This window comes from Equus przewalskii, chromosome 32 (assembly GCF_037783145.1).
Source record: "Equus przewalskii isolate Varuska chromosome 32, EquPr2, whole genome shotgun sequence".
NCBI lineage: Eukaryota > Metazoa > Chordata > Mammalia > Perissodactyla > Equidae > Equus > Equus przewalskii.
This window is the reverse complement of record NC_091862.1, coordinates 19,069,718-19,092,431: the sequence shown is the minus strand read 5'-3', so window position 1 is coordinate 19,092,431 and position 22,714 is coordinate 19,069,718. Positions and strand designations below refer to the sequence as shown.

The window sequence follows — 22,714 nt, the reverse complement described above, 5'->3', positions numbered from 1 at the left end:
TCAGTGATTCATACTGTAGAATGTTGAGGGAGTTGTACAGACAATGATTGTCCCCTGTGGAACTCTGTCCTAAGGAAATAATCCAAAAATATGTAAATATGTACATTTTTTATTGCCGTATATATATTGGAAAATAGGTGTTCATATAAATAGCTATGCAGCCATTAAAATATACTAACAGTTGATATAAGAAAATGCTTGTTTTAATAGTAGAAAAGAGCAGGGTACAGATTTGAATATGATAGTTCGTCTCAACTATATAAATAAAAACAGATTTTAAAAAGTGACTGGCAGGAAATATGCAAAAATGTTGCCTCTTGATTATAGGCATTCATGATGGCCTTATTTTCTCATATTTCCCAAGTTTTCTGTAAAGAATACATAATTCAAAAAAGCTTAAAGATAAAATGCATATGTGTAGAGGAACAGTAAGAAAATGTTAATCTGATATTGCCTGTGAATCTATTAATTGAGACTTTGTATTTTTTCATCTAAGAAAAATACATTTGTATATAAATTTTACATCAAAAGAAATATACTATCAACAAAAAAATATTTGAGGACCATATTGTTTTGTGAAAATGTGCAAAGTCTAAACTATTCCTTGGGGCTTTGTCTTGATATCCCATAGTCTTAGATAAGTATTCTAAACTGAGATGGATATAAATCCAATGTACTCTAGTTAGTACCTTGTGCTCGCCTCTGGGTTAAGTAGTACTTGCGACATTGCATTGCAGTTATTTGCTTCCTCCTATGGACTGTGAGCTCCTGGAGGGCAGGAAATCCCTGCCCTCTGGCACATTGGTAGCATGTGCCCAATAAATATTTAATAGATGAATAAGTAGGTAGCCCCATCCCACTACCACATGTAACAAAAATGTTTCTCTACTCATCAAAACTCTTAGTTCTGTAACTTTTTAAAATAATATTGATAGCTAGAATTAACACAAAATAGCAAAGGTTAATCTTTTAACATTTGTCAAGTTCCATATTCAAGAAGATTGCTTAAAACTGTGTCCAGATGTATCGCAGTGAGGCTTAAGTGTCTGTCTTTTGATTGAACACTGTGATGGAGTTGGTGGTCGGGTTATGGGTCTTCAATTGCAGTCTTTCTGGAGGAAATAACAGACTCATAATTAAGTCATGTGACATTTACGGTAAAGTTGCTATATTCAGAAAATCTACCTTGTCATTTTTGTGTGTGATTTTAACCTCTCAATGAAATGTCAAAATTAGACCAACTGAAGAATTATTTGAAAGCTGGTTAGTTATATGAAGTTTTTTTTACATGATAAATTAAGTAGTGCTAGACAAAAAATTTTATCTCATGGGAAGAACTAACTTAAACTTGTAAAATATTTGAGAAGTTATATAAAACAATTTCTAGTGGAAATCTTAAGGGAGATTAAAAGCATACGCTTATGAAATTCAGAAGGGAATTTTATCCTAGTGAAATTTTTTTGACAAATATATGTATGGTTAATAATGAAAGCTTCAACAGATACATTTCTGATTGATAAAGTATTTACTTCATAATTTTAATTTGCTAATTTAATGAGGGGTGGACTTAATGAGTAATGTGATTAGGCTTGCAAATTGTTCGGGTTATTTCTCTTCGTTTAGCTATATATTGAGTTTAGTTTTTGGAATGAACTGAAAAGCAGTTGAGCTTATAGTGGTGCATGCCATTCTGTGTTTGTCCTAAAGTTTTTTTTTTTTTCAATTTTCTTGCTTTAGTTGCTTGGAATACCACCATAGAATAAGATAAAGGAACACCAGTTGTTTACAAGTGTATTAGTAGCTCATCTATGTAGCATTTTACAGTTTATGAAAAAAATACTATTTATTATTCATAAATAACATTTGTCAAACCCATACTGTGTCAGGTGTTGTGACAGTGCTTTGCCCACATCATCTTATCTAATGACAACTGTGAAATTGGCATTATTGTCTGTCCTCCTTTTACAAATGAGGACATTTGAGATTTAGAGAGAGGGACAGTGAGTGGCCCAAGGTCACTTATCTAGTAGTTGGTTGAAGTGGATTTGAACTCAGGTTTGATCTGATTCCAAATCCAGCCTTAACTACAATACTTTACACTTTCACATCTTACAAACTAGATATCCAGGCTCGTTCAAGAATTGTTTGTTGTAGACTTACTGGATATTATACATACTGAGTTTGATGAATTAATCTTGGTTCCTATCCTGAAGTTGCTTTTAGTCTAGGGACCTTGCTGCTTAAAGTGTGGTCCACAGGCAGCATTGTCGTTTATCTCCGGGGAGCTTGTCAGAAGGGCAGAATCTCAGGCGCTAGTCCAGGAGAACAGAATCAGAATCTCATTCAACAATATCCCCAGAGGACTGGTGTGCACATTCTAGTTTAATAAGCGCCAGTCTCAAAGGCTTAGAAAACTAGATCGAATCACAGTAGCGGGGTCTGGAGAAGCATCCACATCATGTGATTCTGAGAGTTTCTTTAGGCCATACCAGACTGATGTTTCTACTACAGATAGATATACATTGTATAGATATTATCAGTCTGTGTACGTTGTACCTATAATACTTGGTGAAAACCTCTGTGAGTTCTTTTAAAAGTGTTTAATGTTGCATTTTAGAAGATGGTTTTAGGGGCATATCATCTTCTGATTTTAAGGGACTTGGATATTAAATACAATAGCAACCATTTACATGAGGTCAACTAGCCGTAGATTTCATTTGACTCTTTTAGTCTTGTATTACATTTCATCTGTTAACCGAGATTGATGAAGTCTGGGTGAAAATGGGATAAGACTGATTCATATATTTGATCCATTGTTGTGTTTTAAAGATGCTAATTAGATTAATGAAGCCTAGAAGTAAAAAATTGATTTTCCCCCATCCCTTCCCAGTTTGCCTAATGCCTCTTTCCTAACGCTGAATTTGTCATTTTTTTAGATGTGGAAGTTATGTACTATGACTGGATTTCTCTTTGTTTACATGGCGCCCTTATGGACTAGCAGGGTCTGTGCTTTAAATATCTCCTAACAGTCCAAAATTTAACCCAAAATATGCATTCATGTATTAACAAACATGCTTTCTCAGAGTGTCACATAGGCAACAGTATTGTGTTACGCATGCACTGCCACTAACCATGTAGATACAGTTAAACCGCTTCTAACTTCCAGTCACTTCATAGATTAAGGCAATAACTGATTTTGAGGATGGAAAGTGAATTCCAGAAAGTTTATACATAGGCTTTTTTATTGTTCTACTACGAAATAGAAATATCTGTAGTTTACATTTTTATTAATACTGTAATTTTAGATTGTGTGACTTTGTTGTTTCGTTTATCACTGAAATGTAAATAGAGGTGTTAACTTATATCAAGGAATGGTTGAGCCAGATATTTTTATGATGTAATCAAATACTTTAATTTGATTGTAGATATAGGTTTGTCCTATATTCTGGAGATTAACTTAAAAATAGTGAGCCCAAATAGCTATGAAAATGAAGAGCTGGAAAGATTTTATTCTGTCACCTACCCAAACGCAGTCTTATGCCTCTGTTGTCCTTACCTGCAACACCTTCCTTCTGAGAAATGACTTGGCTTCTCTTAGAAAAGCCTAACCCTTCCCATGAGCCTAAGAAATAATTAACAGTTAGAATTTAAAAGGCTTCCTTGAAGTACGAGCTTCAAGCCCACAAAGATGTATTACATCAAGTAAGTACAAACTTTTTAAAAAGTTGAAAATAAGATTTACTTTCCACCCATAATATTATTAATCATATTTTAATTACCCTAGCGTCTAGACTTAGTAATAAAAAAATTCACTTCTATGTTGACGAGAAGTTGGTATTAAGAAATATGAATCAAATATTTTTCCGAACTTTAAAAATGCATTTTGTTTTTCAGCAAAGATGTCAAGGAAGTTAAGCTTGCCTACTGACCTAAAGCCTGACTTAGGTAAGTAAAATAAGTCAATAAAAATCCACAGCAAACTCCCTTTAATGGGAAGACAAGGAAATCAGAAGATTTAAAATTACCGTAGACTAGATTTTCACCAGAAGTCAAGTTTAAAATGACTGAGATGTTTAAGGATTAAGAGCCTTTAGAATGCCATCTGTAAATTATGGAAGATAATGATAATATAAATTCAAGCAACCAAATAATATATCTCCTCAGCTCTCTCATCCTTTATATCTAAGCAAAATTTAGTGTAAGATTAAAATGTGTGCTGTTTCAGACTAATTTTTATTAAAAGTTGTGTCTCATTTAACCATCTGAAAACTTATTTTGAACTCTACAATTTATAAACTTATAAGAATTTAATATTTTCAAAATAAATTACTAGTTTTCTGTGTTACAGTGAATCATATCAAGAATCTTTTGTTACTTTTTGGTGATAAGTTGGAAAATACTTCTTTTTCTACAGCATGTTCTATGCAACTAATCCATTAGGAAAGCAGAATGAATATATTCACACATTCCTTTTGCTTTATGCCCAGCTCAAAAACAGCCCCCTGATATTCCAGGATAAGCACCAATAACATTTCAATAAAGATAAAAATAAGATTTCATGTAATCTATGGGGGCTGCCCCGTGGCCGAGTGGTTAAGTTTGAGCGCTCCACTTCGGCGGCGCAGGGTTTTGCCTGTTCGGATCCTGGGCGCGGACGTAGCACCACTCATCAGGCCATGCTGGGGCAGCGTCCCACATGCCCAGCTAGAGGGACCCACAACTAAAAAAAATACACAACTGTGTACCAGGGGGCTTTGCGAGAAAAAGGAAAAATAAAATCTTTGGGGGAAAAAAAAAGATTTCATGTAATCTAAAGCAGGGTTTCTTTTTAAAATCATTTTTTTTTTAACTTCAGGAATTTCTGTTACCTTTAGTTGAAGGAGAAATATAACTGCATAAGGATGGTTTTACCCATCTTTGACTTAGAAGTCACTAGATTTTCTCCCTTGCTTTGCTCACGCACCTCATCTTCTCACTATTTATCCTCTAGGTTCCTTAACTAACCTTTTTGTGCATAATACAAACTTAGGCGTTGGTCCATTTCACCATATTAATTGTGGCATTTTCAGATCGTGGTCTTAGCTCAGTTATACTGATGGGAAGCATGTGATTATGAGTGAGTGGGCGGAGCATCTTTCACTGCCATCAGTAAAAGGTTCCATTCCTGAAGGGAGGAAAAACAGTTTAGTAGAACCCTATGTACCCCTGGTGTTAAGGGAAGAAGAGTTAACCCAGAATGTAGGATAAAAATACTTTGAGAAGGGCATCGTTTCCTTCACTGTGAAAGTGAAAGACATAATTTGAACCCAAGTGCATTGAAGGCTTACATTATACAGTTTTTCCCAACAAGAGGACCCAGAGTTTTCATCAGACTCTCAAAGAGGCCCATGATTTCAGTAACATTAAATACTACGAGTTAGAATGGTTTTGTACCTTTCGTATCTTAAAAATCTGAGAAAACACATGTAGAAGGACTTTTAAAGTTAGTAAAAATATCATTATTTTTTGAATACTCACACTTATAAACTGTGTAAGTAATTTAATCAAAGTATGTACTCCGTGCTTTTCTAGATCTTTATTTAGTTTATGTTCTAGCTTGCGTGCCCATGTATTTCAATGCCCTAAGCCAATGGTAACTTTGATTGATAGACACTTTGAAATAGTCTCCGTGTTGCCTAAGTAATTTCCCTTCAAGTCACTGTGCTGCTGAACTGTTTTTTGATGGAGATTCTTAGCTGATAATTGTCCGACACTGGCTAGGGAGTCATTGGGGAAAAACAACTATGTCAATAGGCTCCAACTGCCGGGTGTTGCTAAAGCAGCTGAGGCTGTTGGACTGTCCTCCAGCTCTGGAAGCTTCTGTGAATAGAATTCACTTTTGCTTATGGGGAAATTGTGCAGCATTGCGTTTTCAGTGTAACTTCACCATCCCAGATTCCATGGCCCACAGCTCAGGAACCGTGGGTGATGTTGCTAGACTTCTGATGTCGCTTTTCAAGTGTCGGTCACAGGAGGCAAAACAGTAAACTGTTGTATACCTCACTGTGAATGAGTTTTTGTCCTAATTTTTACCCTGACCAAACTCACCTCTTGGCATTGTGCTTTGATTGGAAAATGTAGAATTTTGTTGCGTAAGGCTCTACGTGGAGAGGAGAGAGTGATACATACAAGTAGACTGTTCCCAGGCATCCAGAGAGTGTCATGAAAGCGATTATTTTAGGATGTGCTTGAATCACATAGAGCTGGATGGAGGCTTTAATGACAAATTTTATCTGAGTTTAGATCTGCCAGAAAGACCACGTGATCAAGTCAAGTGGGGTTTTTTTGTTTGTATCTAAAGACGAACTTTAATACTCGATATTAACCAAAACCCTCCGCTCGTATGATATTGGTGACGTGACTGACCCCATGTCTATGTGGTGTTGCCTAACAGAATGATTTAGGCTTGGACCTGGGCACAGATCCTAACTCTTGCATTAACCAGCTTTGTCATCCCGGACAAGGCATTTAACCAGTCTGAGCCTCTTATTTGTTATAGTGTGATGATAATACTTTTCGGAGTTTTTAGGTGGATTCAATAAAATGATGAATGTAAAGAGTTATGATAGTTTGTAGCACATAGCAATCCTTGCTTAGTAGTAGCTGTTTTCATTTCTGTTTTTATTAGTAGAATTAAAATTAAAATTTCTCTTCCATTTGTTTAGCTTGCCCAATTTCCAAAGTTCAAGCCACAGAGACCCACAACATCTAATTTAATAGCGGTCAGTGGAAGTTGTAATTCATGAACTGCTAAAAACTGTCACTTCTTTTCAGATAGTTCTAGGCAGATAAAATAAGCAGCCCAACTCCATGAGTTCAACGTTGATTCTGACTCAGTTCGTTCTTTTCCCATGTTGATCTAGCTGGTAAACTAATTTTTGTAGAGAAGTCATATAATAAAAATATAATTGTAGTTTATAAATATCATATAGTTGAATTAGTCCATTAAGTTAAAACACTGTTTATTTGGCCTATGAGTTAACATTTGAAGTATAGATTGTTGTGAATCAGCTATTGTAATTTTAATAGATATCCTTAAGGGTTTTTACACTGGTTAATTTACCTTGAAATTTATATTATCAAATATTCTTATATTGTTGATTTCCATTTTTGTCGCTAGATCACAACTGAAGATATGTTTGTTCACCTTGTATGTGTATTTTTTATTAAAGTAACAAGTATTTTTATCATTGGAAAATTTAAAACTTCTGTTATTTTACTAAAATAACTTGGGAGACTATAGAGAGTTAACATTTGGAATCCGTATCGTATTGCAGACTCGTCCATTAATGAAAGTTGTTTCATTTACAGTAAGTAGTTCTTTGCTCTGTGTCATAATCTGTAACAGGAAGTACAATCTCAGGCAAAACAAAGACATTTTTAGAAACTGTGGTTAGGAATGACCCACGCTGTTGTCAGAACTAGTAGCTTTGTTGTTTTCAGAGGCTAGTTATAATCAAAATTATGTTGTATATAAAATTACTTGGGAGAACATTTTCAATCTGTGAATCTAAATTTGATTACAAAAAGCTTTTCGGGGGTATAAGTAGGATTCAGTTATCCTTTTTTAATAAAATACCACTTAGAAGACTTTAACGTGTTTGTTATTTTTCACATTATGAAGTCATTTCTTTCACGACAGCATTGAAAGCATGTGATTTGAGGAATGATTTATTAGCTGTGAACAGTAGAAGCTACTGGAAATTGTCATGGAGCCCAGTGGTAAGGCAGGAACATTGGTTTAGATACTTTCAACTAGTGATCTGTCTTCAGCAAGTATTTATTGAATACTTTTGTATGCAGGGCAGTTTGCTAAATTCTGCAGGGCATCAAAATGACATAGCCCTTGTGCTCAACAAACTTGGCAGTCACTTTAGAGCAAGGCCTAAGACAAGTCAGAAATAACTACAGGACGAATGTACTGTTAGTGGCATGGGAGAGAAAAACAGCTATCGAGATTCAAAAAAGAGAAAAAGTATATATGGTTTTAGGAATCAGGGTAAACTTCGCAAGTATGACAGTGCCTGAGCTGAAGAGTAAGCACAACCTTGGCAGGTAGAGAAAAGGATGAGGCAGGGGCCCCAATCAGAAAGAAAATCGCAGGCAGAGGTCTAACAGCAGGTCCATGCAGGGTGTGCTTGGGGAACGTGAGTGGCTCGGTGTGTTTCCCTCCGTGAACCGAAGCGGGGAAGCACTGGGAGACAGGGCCGGGGGGAGGTTGCAGGTATTTTGTGGGGAGTCGTAAGCTTTTGAGTAAGATCGTAAGCGTGATCAAATAAAGAGGAACCACTGAGAGTTTTTTCAATAGAGGTGATAGAATTATAACTCTACCTTAGAAAATGGGGGTCGTGGTACAACAGTGAGAGAGTGAAGGTGGGGAGATCACTTGGGATCGTGTGGTCGTCTAGATGAATGCGACGAAGGCCTGACGTAGGGTGATGGGAGCTGATTGGTGATGGAAAGAAGGAAACAGAACATCGGAGAAAAATAACATGGGATTTGGCATCCCGTTAGATGCTCAGATGGGAAAGGGAAGGACTGCAGTGCAGCTCGTTTTAGGTGTGGTTGCCTGTGTTCTTCCCAGGGCTGCGAGTAATATAAATAGTGCCGTCGGAAGAATGGACAGCCTTGGCGAAATGATGCGTGTTGATTTTGTGTAGTGAGACATGACAGGAAAAAATCCCCATAAGCGTTTGAAATGCAGGTCCAAAAGCAAAGAGGCCAGAGCTTGAGACAGACTTGAGGATGACCACAGGGAGGAAGGTAGCTGAAGACGAGAGAGGGTTTGTCAGTGAGATTCCTGAGAATCTGTCATTTCAGACAGAGCAGGTGAGGGGACGTACCTGCATCAAGGTAAGCAGGAGCCAGGTACCAGTTATGCATTTTGATGAAAAATGCTGTAGCTGAATGTTGATTACAGTTAAAATGTCGTTCAAGAAAAATGAAAGCTAAATTTTTATGGATTAAAGGTTTTCATATGGACAGATTTGGGAAAAAAAAAAAGTCCGTCTTACAATAAATTGGAATCTAGGGTCAGAGTACTTGTAAATGCTTTTTTTAAATGTAGAAAATTGAAAAGACCCACACTTCTCTAGTTCTGCCTATTCATGAAGTTGTGTTACCAAAGGAAGAAACAGCACCATGCGAAGAGAAGGTGGTGAGGGCTGAGATGAGAAAAGCAGCCAGGATGCCAACAGAGCTGCACCAAAACCGTAAAGATCACGCAGCCAAAAATGCACGGGGGTGCACCCAGCTCAGTTCTGAGAAGTGGGGATTTGTGCATTTAGATTTTACATTTAAGCAAAGGAAAAAATTATTAGCAAAGAAGTAAATTGTTTTTCTTGCCAATTGAAATTACGTGCTATGGGGGCCTACCTGGTGGCCCAGCGGTTAAGTTCACATGTTCCACTTCGGCGACCCAGGGTTCGCTGGTTCGGATCCCAGGTGCGGACATGGCACTGCTTGGCAAGCCATGCTGTGGCAGGCGTCCCACATATAAAGCAGAGGAAGATGGGCACGGATGTTATCTCAGGGCCAGTCTTCCTCAGCAAGAAAAGGATGATTGGTGGCAGATGTTAGCTCAGGGCTAATCTTCCTCAAAAAAGAAAAAAATTAAATATGCTATAGATTTTATCTTTTTGCAGATTAATTATTTGACCAAATTTATACCGAACAAAAAAGCATGATATTTTGTAGGTTGAACAATCTCACAACATTTTAAATCATTTCAGATATAAAAGATAATTCCTTCAGCCGATCACGGAGTTCGAGTGTAACCAGCATTGATAAAGAGTCCCGAGAAGCGATCTCTGCTCTTCATTTCTGTGAAACTTTTACTCGAAAGGCAGATTTGTCTCCTTCCCCGTGTTTATGGGTTGGTACCACGTTGGGAACAGTGCTTGTCATTGCACTGAACCTGCCCCCCGGAGGAGAGCAGAGACTTCTGCAGCCGGTAATCGTGTCTCCCAGTGGTATGTATGCTCTGGGGCTGTACTTATGTTGAAGGTTGATTTACTGTGATTTAATAGAAGTCTTTGCTTTTCATTTTGAATCAATCTAAGAATTCTAAAATGTAAACTAAATGGGGATAGTTACAGTCTTATGTTTCTAATGAAGGAATACATGGAATAAGATTCCAGAATATTGTTTACTTACACAGCCATTCAGGTTTTGCATTTTTCTTTGACTCTAGGATTTTGTTTAAAACGATTACCTCATAAGAAAATGAAGGAAAAAAACTGTTGTTCTAATGCATTCCAGGGTACCTCAAAATATTCGGTTCTATAAACAAAAGAATGGTTCATATTTAGAAGAAAATCAGAAAAGTATATTTTTAAACATTATACACCTGGCTATTTTGAATTTCTATGAGTGAAGTTTTAAAATAGATTATTTTTCTTCTTTCATGTATTAGGAAAAGGTGACAATAGCAAATTTTAAGAAGAAAAACTTTACAGTCTCCATAATTGAAAATGAGATTGACTTTTCTCAAGTGTGTGGAGTCTGATAGGTCTGGAAATAACAGAATTCTGGTTTCCATTACTAATTTATGCTGATCTAGACAGAAAAAAAGTCCACACTTTTGCTTGTTAGTGTATCTCTTATTTATGTAGACTTTAACAATACTTGGAATTGAGAATTAAAATGTAGTTTTGATTTTCATGTTCATTTCTGAACTATCTTTACATTAAAGAAAGTTTGACTTATTCAGCTCACTAAATATTTGAGTGTATACTGCATACGTGGTTGTTAGAAAAGGTTACGCAATGATATTCTTACTAACCTCGTCTGTTATTAGTAAGCATCACATGCGTAGGAAAAAAACTAGAAAGATGAAAATCAAAATGTTAGTGGTAATTGTCCCTGAAGAATGGGATTGTGAGTAATTGTTATTTTCTTCTTTTTACTGATTCATAGTTTCTAAATTTTCTACAACAAGCATGTATCAGTTTGTAATAAGAAAATAAATGTTTCCAATAAATAAAAATGAGAGAGGGGATTAAGTATAGATAATTTACTGTTAACTACATGAAAAAATGTTTAAGATGTTTTCCAACCTGCAGTAAAATCAAACTAGTTATAAAGTTACTTTGATAGAAAAATAATTTTCATATGTAAGAAGGAACCTTTGGTTTTCTTCTCAGTGGTGGAATCTTTGAGGTTTATTTTTTTTTCTAAGATGCCTGTTTTAAAATATAACAATGGTGTTCATATCGTGTTGTCGGTATTGGAACTGTGAGAAGAGGGATATTTTTCAAGCAGATGGGTTCCTGTGCTTAAGAACCTGGAATGGTCTACTTTGTCCCCAATTGTTTTTTTTCCCTTCAAGAGGAGAACCCAGCAGTTATCACTACTCTGCTGGAAAACATAGTAAAACCTTGCCGACTACAGGACAAGCATGTATTTAACTATTATCTTGGGACATTTTTAGAAAAATCCACATACGGGAATTACTGTATCTCATACATGTTCCTATATACTATGAACAATTCCCAAATTATAGTGAATCATTTAAAATAATTCAATTGTCTGCTTGCCAAACCTGGACTATAGACTAAAGTTACCAGGTTCAGCAAATAAAATACAGGGTGCTCAGTTAAATTTGAATTTCAGATATACTTTTTAATATAAATATGTCCCATGCAGTATTTGGAAAGATAATGCTGTATTTGGGACATACTTATACTAAAAAAGTATTCATTATGTATCTGAAATTCAAATTTAACTGGGCATCCTTTGCTTTATCATGCTACTCTGCTGTAGATAAAAATATGCGAATACAAAGAAGAAAGGAAATATGATTTTGCCTTCTAAGAAAAATTTTGAGAAAACATTGGGAACTCTTCCTCTTATATGGAAAATTCTTGCAAACTGTAAAATCGAAGTATAAAGTAATAAGATATGAAAATTCTTTTAAAATAAGAACTGAACTAAATCAGTTCTATGCCATCCCTTCTGTTGGTTTCCAAATCCTTAATGTTAATATTATCGTTTCGTTTGCTTAGAAAGGAGCATTAATTAGGCATATTTACATTTTGAGGGATGTAAGGGAAGAGGAATCTCATTAACTAAGCAAGTCAAGAAATATAACCCCTAAATTAAGACTCTAAGTTGACCCAAACAATGTTTTTAATATATTTGACATTTACCAGCAAATAGTTTAAAAGGAAGTTATGATTAGAATTATGTGGACTTTTTTTCCTCATTGGCCCTGTAGATCGGTACTGTTAAAAATGCAATGTGAGCCACATATGGAATTTTGAGTTTGCTAGTAGCTATATTAAAAAAGTGAAAAACAGGTGAAATTAATTTTAATAACATTTTATTTAGCCCAGTGTATGCAAAACACTATCATTTCAGCATGTAATCAGTATTTTTAAATTATTGAGATATTTTAAATTTTTTTGTACTGTCTTCAAATCCAGTGTGTATTCTACTCTCTCAGCACGCCACAATTTGGACAAACCACATTTTAAGTGTTTTCTAGCCACAGATGCCTAGCGGCTGCCATGTTAGGCAGCAACTCTAGGTGCCATCTACTTGTTCTCATACTCGGTGGCACATTTGCCAGGTGTGAGAGAAGACATGATTCCAGACATCCTAGCATTTATCTGTTTGGTGGCACTTATCTGTTTGGGGCCTGTAATATTATATCTTTTTCCAGATTCAGATATCATGCTTGAAGTTCAAATCCTGAATTATCAATAAGCTAGTGTACAATTTCAGTTTAGTATACGTTGTGCATATTTTTGAGTGTCAAAGTTGGAATAAACATATTTACTGTGTGGATTAAAATATTTGTTGTCTACTAAACTTACGCATTTTAGGTACTATATTGAGGTTAAAAGGGGCGATCCTGAGAATGGCATTCCTGGATGCCACAGGCTGCCTAGTGCCACCTGCATATGAATCCTGGAGAGAACACAACGTTCCTGAAGAAAAAGACGAAAAGGAGAAATTGAAAAAACGACGGCCTGTCTCTGTATCCCCCTCCTCTTCTCAGGAAATTAGTGAAAACCAGTACGCAGTGATATGTTCTGAAAAGCAAGCAAAGGTGATTTCACTGCCCACTCAGAACTGCGCCTATAAGCAGAACATCACAGAGACCTCGTTCGTGCTCCGGGGGGATGTCGTGGCGATGAGTAACAGCGTCTGCCTCGCCTGTTTCTGTGCCAACGGACACATCATGACCTTTAGGTAAGAGTTAGATATTTTTCTAAACACAAATACAGCATTTCATCCCTCAAACCATAATATTACAGAATTATATTCAGTTTAAAAGAAATGCTCTTACTGTTTCGTCTTGTGCACTGAGAATTTCTTTTCATTCAGTCAGTAGTGAAAAGTCTGTGAGGAACACTGTTGAGTGTTACCTCCTCCTCAAGTACACTGAGTCATGAGGTTTATGAGGTCCCTGCCGTTTTTACCTTCTGTGATGCTTTGTTCAAGACTCAAACCTACCTTGTTTATTATTAACAAGTTTTTAATTTCTCTCTCAAGTTTGCCAAGTTTAAGGCCTCTATTGGATGTGTATTACTTGCCCCTTACCAATATGCGGATAGCCAGAACGTTCTGCTTCACCAACAATGGACAAGCATTGTATCTTGTTTCACCTACAGAAATCCAGAGACTCACTTACAGTCAGGAGACCTGTGAAAATCTCCAGGTAAGCGGCAGGATATTGCGGTGATTTCCTCAGAGGCGAAGCATTCTCTAAGACCCTGACACTGTCCATCCCTCACACTCTCAGGAGTGTGCAGATGAGCCTAGCTCTGAAAATCCAGAGCCTTTATTGAACTTTCAGAGCACGTGCTTTGAGACTTGTGATAAAGTGTCTTCATCTGACTCCTGTTATAAGAGTCATCTCATTGATCCATATTTTTTCTCTCCAGTGATGGTGAAGAAATATGAAATGTTACATTTTATGCCAACTTTCCACATAAAATAAATATCTATTATACAGTGCACCAAAAATTCCTTTTTAAAGAAATATGTTAATGTGAAAATAATTGTGTCTGTTTTAGGGCAAACTGTGTCATCCCTTCTCATAAACTCTGTATTCACACAGATGTATACACCTATTAAAAAAAAAAAGGTTTGGGAGCCAGCCCAGTGGCGCAGCAGTTAAATTCGCGTGTTTCGCTTCAGTGGCCCGGGGTTTGCTGGTTCAGATCCTGGGTGCAGACCTAAGCACTGTTTGTCAAGCCACGCTGTGGCAGGAGTCCCACATGTAAAGTAGAGGCAGATGGGCACAGATGTCAGCTCAGGGACAGTCTTCCTCAGCAAAAAAGAAGAGGATTGGCAGCAGATGTTAGCTCAGCCCTAATCTTCCGCAAAAAAAATTAAAAAATAAGGTTTGATAGTTTTCCTCTGAATATTTTTGTTGGTCTGTTTGTGAGAGACTTCAAACAAATTCTTTAAATACAAAACTATCTTTCTTAAATATCTGAGTGCCTTATGTGATTGCATATATATTAGAAATGATCAGTTTAGCTCCACTTTTTCAAATAAAAGTACTGCTAAAGTATTAATTGATATTTGCTATTTAGAGGAAGCAGTTATCTAAGAGAACTTTATAGTGCTTGTTTTTGCAATTAGCTCTGTTTTACCTGTCTGTAAATTTGAATTTGTGGCTTATTTTTAGAACACTAGCTTTAGAGTCAAGAAGACTGAATTTAAGTCCAGGCCTTGCTAATTACACAATTGCAATTACAATTATTTTCTCTGAGCTTCACCATCTTTAAAATTAGGATAAAAATAATATCTGTGCCATAGAGTTAGGTGTGGATGGAAGGAGACGGTGCACATGAAGTGCTCAGCATTTGCTCAGTACAGAAGATGTGCTCAGAGCCAGGTGTCCATGGCGGTGCCAGTAAGCCACGCTGCGCTGGAAGCACACTCCTGATGAAGCTGTTACAGACCTTGAGCGTGAACAGAATTACACTGTCTGATACTTGAGACTTAGATTCCCGTTTACATTTGGGTGGAAGTGGTTTTTCACAGATTCCTAAGTTTCCAAATTAAACTTTTGCTCTTTATGGGAAAGATAAAATTTTTGTTTAGTGTTTCCTTTTGCTAGTAAAGTGTTACTTTATTAAGAAATAATTTGGACACTTGAATATATTCTTAATTCATTTTAATGTGAAGTGTAGTCTTAATTCAACTATTCAAAATTCTGAACTTCATTATTTTTCTGGAATCAGTGTATTCTACCCTTTGATCAGTGTTTTCTCTGATTATTTTAGTAAAAATCAATGGCAGCTGCAGTACACTTTACCTTTATGTTTAAATGAAATGGTCATTTAGTAATACACTCTATTTGTTTTAATAACTGTCTGCTATGTGCCTTCATGGCATGAAGATAAGTGAAAAACGGACTCTGTTCAAGGAGTTGTGATAGAATGTTCTCTTTGAGCAGTACTGACATTTTATTTCCCTCTACATTTTCAGTGCCTAAAAAGAATGCCTGGGTAAAAATCTGTTGAATGAAGAATACTATGAACTTTATAAACACTATTCTTTGGTTTCCAGAGTGCTCTATTCCATTGTGCATTCATTTAACTTTAATCAAAAAAAAATAAAATGCCTACAAACATTAATAGAGTTTCCAGTCAAGATGGAATTATAGGAACCAAGTCAACCCTCCCGCCTAAAGCAACTCAAAAAAAGCAGACAAAAACCTGAAACCACAGTTTTCAAGATCCTGGACATCAGGCAGTGAAGGGAAGTAATCCCTGAGAGGCAGGAAGCAAAGGAAGTGCCCATCTGCAATGCTTGATGGTTTCCAGAACACGGCACAGAGAGAAGGCACGGAAGCAGTCTGACCAGCTTCCCAAGTGGAGCAGACGGAACCAAGAGTCTGGGAAGACCAAGCAAGTTCGAGTTCTTAGAACCGAGTAGCAGAGAGAGAGAGAGCAGGACAGACAGAGGAGCCTGGAGAGCTGTGGAGGGTCCCCCAGGAGTGTTCAGAGAGTACTGTGCAGCACAGGCACGTGGATAAACCCTCTGAGCAGGGAAAGAGCCATCTGGAAGGGAGGGAGGATTCACAGGAACCACGCTTGGGCCCGGGACAGTGCCTGTTCCAACAGCCAGACTGAAACAACTTATAGTTCGTGAGTGTATTGATTTCCTGCGGCTGCTGTAGCAAATCACCACAACTGGTGGCCAAAAACAACCTGAGTTCATTCTCTCATGCTTCTGGAAACCGGAAGTGTGAAATAAGTCTCACTGAGCCAGATCACGGTGTTGGCCGGGCCGTGCTCCCTCCAGAGGCTCAAGAGGAGAAGCTGATCCTTGCCTCCTCGGTCTTCCTGTAGCTGCCAGCGTTCCTTGACTGTGGCTGTGTTTCTCTTATCTTTCCCTCCTGGTTCCATTGCCGCCTCCTGTTCTGCAGGTGTCAAATCTCGCTCTGCGCCTCTCTCTTTAAAGGACCCTTGTAATTGGATTTAGGGTTCATCCAGATATTCCAGCATAATTTCTCCATGGCAAAATGCTTAAATTAATCACAAGCGCACAGACCATTTTTTCCTCACAAGGTAACATCTGCAGGTCCCAGGGATTGGGACCTGATCCCTTTAGATGGCCCTTACTCAGTGTACCCCAGTGGGGAATTGAGTAGAGTACTCGGAAAGGTCTTGGCTCATTAGTGAGGAATAATTAGCCTTAAACTGAACTCTACTCTAGACCTGCCTAACAAATCATGAAAGCAAGGCCCAAAAGGATCAGAATGTTCCCTGGTATCCCAGAATGAAGCTTAAGAGGATTTAGAGGAAATAAAAAATATCCACACCCAACAAGGTAAAGATTAAAATGTCTGGCATTGAGTCAGATTACCAGGCATGCACAGAGATAGGAAAACATGACTGATAATGAGAATAATAATCAATCAATAGACACCAAACCAGAACTGACACACATGTCAGGATTAGCATGGAAGGACATTAAAACAGTTATTATAACTGTATTCCATATGTTCAAAAAGTTAAGTGGTGATGTGGAAGATAGAAAAGACTGAAAATGAACTTCTAGAGATGAAAAACTACAGTGTTTGAGATGAAAAATGTACTGGATGGGATTAACAACAGATTAGACATTGCAGAAGAAAAGATTAGGTAACTCGAAAGCATAGCAATAGAAAAAACAGTTGAGGGTTTAAGCTTGGCAAATTTATAGCACTGAAACACCTATGTTAGACAAGAGGTTCTCATCAAATCAGGACCTCAGCTTCCACCTTAAGAAACTGAAAAAGAAGAGCAAATTAAACCCAAAGTAAGCAGAAGAAAGAAAATAATCAATATCCAAGTAGAAATTAATGAGATTGAAAATAGGGAAACAATAGAAAAACGTCAGTGAACCAAAAACTTGATCTCCAGAATCAATAAAATTGATCTCAAGCCAAACTGATGATGAAGAGAGAATATCAATAGCAAGAATGAGAGGTGCTGGCCCTGTGGCCAAGTGGTTAAGTTTGCGCACTGTGCTTTGGTGGCCCAAGGTTTGCAGGTTCGGATCCTGGGCATGGACCTACACAGTGCTCATCAAGCCATGTTGAGGCAGCATCCCACATAGAGGAACTAGAATGACATACAAGTGGGATATACAGCTATGTCCTGGAGCTTTGGGGAGAAAAAGAAAAAGAGGATGATTGGCAACAGATGTTAGCTCAGGGCCAAACTTCCTCTCCAAAAAAAGTGATATAATTAAAAAGAAAAGAATGAGAGAGGTGGCATTACTATAGATTCCGCAAATATTAAAATGGATAATAAGGAAATATTATAGACAACTTTATTCCAGTCAATTCAAAAGCTTAGATGAAATGGATAAATTCTGTGAGAGACACAAATTACCAAAGCTCACCCCAGAAAAGCAGATAACCTGAAGAGCATTGTGTCTATTGGAGAAACTGAAGTTGAGGCTAGAAACCTTGGACAAAGAAAATTCCAGGCCCAGATGGCTTCCCTAGTGACTTTTATCAACATTTCAGGAAGAAATAATACCCGTTCTACACAAAACTCTTCCAAAAATTGGAGCAGGAAAACGCTTCCCAATTTATTATGTGATCCTACCATTAACTTGATACCGAAACCAGACAAAGACATTACAAGAAAAGACCATTACAGATAGACTGTCAGACTTAATAAATGTAGACGTAAAAATTCTAAACAAAATTTTAGCAAATTGAATCCAACAGTTTATCAGAAAGAAAATTCAGGTCATGATAATTCATCATGACCAAGTGGGATTTATCCCAGGAACGCAGGGTTGATGTAACATTTGTAAATCAATAATGTAATTCACCATATTGATAAACTAAAAAAATAGAAAGCAAGTGACAAATTGCAGCATCCATTCTTGATTTTAAAAAAATCAGCAAAAAAGAATGAAAGAGAACTTAAAGGACATCAGACAAGCACACAAGTACACTGTGTCCTTTGTGTCATGGCTCCCTCTCTTCCATGGGCAGAAATGCAGTCCCAGAGCCTCACTATACTTGTGTTTTGCTTCTCAAGCTTCCCAAAGCTGTCTCGTCAACCAGGACGTTACCATTCTTCTCTTATGGAGCCCTCTCTTCCCTCTGTATGTGTTCTCTAAAACTCAGTTACCTGTTGGCAACCTTTCTTGCCTCCTGAGTGACTTTTACCATTTCTGTGCTCTGAAGAATATTGACAGTAATTTCGGAAAAATTTGACAATACAGCAAGAAGCTTTGCCATCTCCCTGCCAGCTTTCTGAAATTCCCAGTGTATGTGGGCATCATTATCTTCCTGGCATATGTCTATGAAAAAGGAAGTCAGTGTGTCTTTCTAAATTACTAATTTTCTGACTCAACTGAAGGTGACACTGTATATCGTTATTATCGCACTAGACTTTTTTACTTCCTAGTAACCTCTCTTCTTTCTGATGTAGGAAGACGTAATTATTAATCTAATCACCAGTTCTTGAAAATAAGAGTTATGTGAAAATTTTGTCATAAAGATTGGAATCTCCTTATATCTTTGCTTGAAATGTGAGGAAAGTGATCTAACCAAAGTAGCAAGCAGCAAGTTAGTCTTAGTCAATTTAGTCTTAATAACTGACTGTTTGACTACGTTTGTATGTCCTGGATCTGGTCATTTGAAGTGTGCACATTAATTGTTTGTGAATCTCAACAGGTCATGTTATAAGCTTGAGTTAAAGAGTTTACAGTGATGGTTTTGTGAATTATAGTGCATTCTGCCTGACACTTTAACAATTACACTTTGTTTTGATTTTGAAGGAGATGTTGGGCGAGCTCTTCACTCCTGTGGAGACCCCCGAAGCACCAAACAGGGGCTTCTTCAAAGGCTTGTTCGGGGGCGGCGCCCAGTCTCTCGATCGAGAAGAACTCTGTAAGTCAGTTGATTTAATTTGGGTAATATATCTATAAAACAGAAATGTTCAAGCCATATAAATTTTTCTTACATGTATAAATTATGTTCACGTTTTTTCTCTGTCACAACAATCAATATATCCGTGTTTTAGCAAAATACTTAAAATTATTTTTTGTCTCCCTAACCCAAATCAGGGGAATATTTTACTCAGGAAACCAAAATCATAACAGCTTTAGGTGGTTAAAAAGGAAGATTCACAACTTTAATGAATAATTTAGAAGTATTTTTTTAATTTTCATTAAATGTGATCTTCATTATTGTTTTAATTCTGTAATTAAGATAATTATAGAATTATATAATTAAGGGCATCTTTAACCAATGCCCTTAACTTTGAAAAAGTTTTTTTTTAAGGTTTTATTTTTCCTTTTTCTCCCAAAGCCCCCCGGTACATAGTTGCATGTTTTTTAGTTGTGGGTCCTTCTAGTTGTGGCATGTGGGATGCCACCTCAGCATGGCCTCATAGGCGGTGCCATGTCCGCCCCCAGGATCCAAACTGGTGAAACCCCGGGCCGCTGAAGCCGAGTGTGCAGACTTAACCACTTGGCCACAGGGCTGGCCCCCTTTGAAAAAGTTTTTACTTAAATATTTGTGTTATCTTAGAAAACCTCCAGAACTATTCTAATTGCACTAGAAAGATATATAAAATAGCAAAATCTGGTTTATTTACTTATCTTTCACATAATTGGCACAAATTAGAAATTGGTCCTTGAATGGACTAATGAATCAAGGAATGTGTGACCTTTCTTCCAAATAGGAGCTATTATCGGTCCTTGAATTTTTTTCTTTTATTATCTTTGTTTTTTGTTAAATTATTTTAGAATTTTCTTTTTGTATTTGTTTGACTAATTAGAAAAACTGTAAGACTGAATATCAGCAAGCAGCAGTGCAGTGCAATTTCACTGTACAGAGTTACCCAGGTGATCGGTCAGTCCTCTCAGTAATGCGCATTTGTCAGTTTAAATTCATTTAAAAAAATGAAGACTGTTCTTCCAGTCATAGGGGACTGATAATTTGGAATAACACTCTTGCCAAGGATAACTGATAAAGTTATACAGAATTTAAAAAATATATTAAAAAAATATATATTTTTTTAATTCTTAAAAACATCAAAGAGCTAACAATATAGTAAGGACAATCTCCATGGGGAAGGGTGGGAACTCCGAGGGGTGAGCCTGGCAACCTGAGGCCACTTCTGCCCTGGAGGACTTTGCTATTCCAAGTGGGAGGCTGAGATACTGAACTGTTTTAGGACTAGCAAAGTGGGCTCACAGAACTGGCAAGGGTGTGGGCCCCGATAAACAGGAACTCCTCTTTGCAAGGACCCTGAAGGGCCACAGCTTAAGAGTAAAGGTGAGTGGAAGTAGATCAGCCCTCACCCACACTCAGACTTTCAGCTCGGCTTCACATTCTCTGAGTGGCCCAGAAAACTTTCAACCTCAATTAAGATTTTTGCAGACTGCTGAAGTCCCCAGCACCTGGCAGAAGCAAATGAGAATGTTCTCTAAAGGAAGATAGCATATTCCAAGTTCTCATATTATTTCTAGAAAGGATTTTTCAAAGATGTAGCATAGATAATCAGGAACACTAGGAATCAACACTATGAAAAATAAAACAGAAAAAGCAGAACAGAATCACAGATACTTCAAATATTGGAATTATCAGTCACTGACTTTAAAATAATTATGCATATTATATTCAAGAGGATAAGTACCACACCTGAATGTTTTATCAGGCAACTGAAAACTATAAAAATCAATACAGGAAGGGGCTGGCCCCGTGGCCGAGTGGTTAAGTTCGAGCGCTCTGCTGCAGGCGGCCCAGTGTTTCGTTGGTTCGAATCCTGGGCACGGACATGGCACTGCTCGTCAGACCACGCTGAGGCAGCGTCCCACATGCCACAACTAGAGGAACCCACAACGAAGAATACACAACTATGTACCGGGGGGCTTTGGGGAGAAAAAGGAAAAAATAAAATCTTTAAAAAAAAAAAAAAAAATTAGTAACTTTAAAAAAAAAAAAATCAATACAGGAAATGTGTAAAAAACAAAATGAAATTCTAGAGCTGAAAGGTTCAAAAACCAAAATTAAAAACTCAATGGATGAATTTAGATGCAAATTAGACACAACTGAAGAGAGAATTATGTAACTTAAAATTAGGTCAAAATAAACTATCCAGAATGTAGCACAGAGAAACAAAAAAATATAAAATATAGAGGGGAAGATAAAAGAAATAGAAGTTGCGTTTAGAAGATCTAACGTATGTTTAGACTGTCTCAAGAGGAAAAAGGAAAGACTGTGAAGAAGAATCTACAGAGAGAGGGCTGGAAATTTTTGAGAATTGATAAAAGATACCAGTTTACACATTCAAGAAGCCTAATGAATTCCAAGAAGGACATTTTTTCAAACTTCACAACTAGATATGTCACGTGAAAATATAGTATATCAAAGACAAAGAGAAAATCTTTAAGGTGGCTAGAGAAAAATGATAGGTACCTTTTAACAAACTATAGATTGACCTCTCAACAGCCAAAGATAGTAGGATGATCTTCTAGGTATTGACAGAAGGTAGTACTTAATGTAGAATTCTCTACTCAAAGAACATGTCTTTCAAGAATGAGACATTTTTAGACAAATGAACAAATACATAAAATAAGCCTTGCCACCGCACTAAAGGGAGCTCCAGGAGGCACTTCCGATGGAGGGAAGTAATCCTCGACGGAATGTCAGAGATGTAGGGAACAACACTTTGGAAAGAAAACAATAAATAGAATTAATCTTTATAAACTGTAAAGCAAAGATTTGTGGTATGTGTGTACACATGTACACACACAAATAAACAATATAATCCCAAAAAGTCACATAAAATCAAGGGAGTTAGAAAGGATAAATGGATTTAAGGTGATCTGTGATCCTTACATTTTTCAAGAGACTTGTAAAAAGTATCGGTTAGCATTAATAGGTTAAAGATGCATGTTATAATTTGTAGGATGATCTCTATAACCTGTAAAAGCAGTACCTAACTTTCAGCTGAAGATTAGGAAAATCACTTTCCTTCCAAAAGGAGGGGGATGGAACACAAAAAAGATGAGATAAATAGAAAGCACATAAAGGAAGGTAGATGTAAATTAAATATAAATAGCCAGAGTAAATATAGGTAGAATGAATGTTCCAATTAAAAGACAAAGATTATCAGACTCAATTTTAAAAGAAAGAAATGTGCACTGTTTACAGAAGACATGTTTAAAACATAAAGGCACAGAAAGATTG

The 22,714-nt window shown here is 36.9% G+C and overlaps 1 protein-coding gene across 5 annotated transcripts in view; it reads left to right on the top strand.

The window, feature by feature from the left end:
- STXBP5 (syntaxin binding protein 5) overlaps positions 1-22,714 on the top strand; it is a 167,304-nt gene that overhangs the window by 132,757 nt on the left and 11,833 nt on the right. For 3 of the 5 annotated variants that reach the window (XM_008539939.2, XM_008540177.2, XM_008540093.2), the window contains 5 exons: positions 3,895-3,945; positions 9,771-10,010; positions 12,867-13,236; positions 13,540-13,705; positions 19,294-19,405. In XM_008539939.2, coding sequence (XP_008538161.1) covers positions 3,895-3,945; positions 9,771-10,010; positions 12,867-13,236; positions 13,540-13,705; positions 19,294-19,405 — 939 coding nt within the window. The remainder of the gene's footprint in view (positions 1-3,894; positions 3,946-9,770; positions 10,011-12,866; positions 13,237-13,539; positions 13,706-19,293; positions 19,406-22,714) is intronic. The other 2 variants (XR_011535637.1, XR_011535636.1) reach the window with 1 other exon arrangement.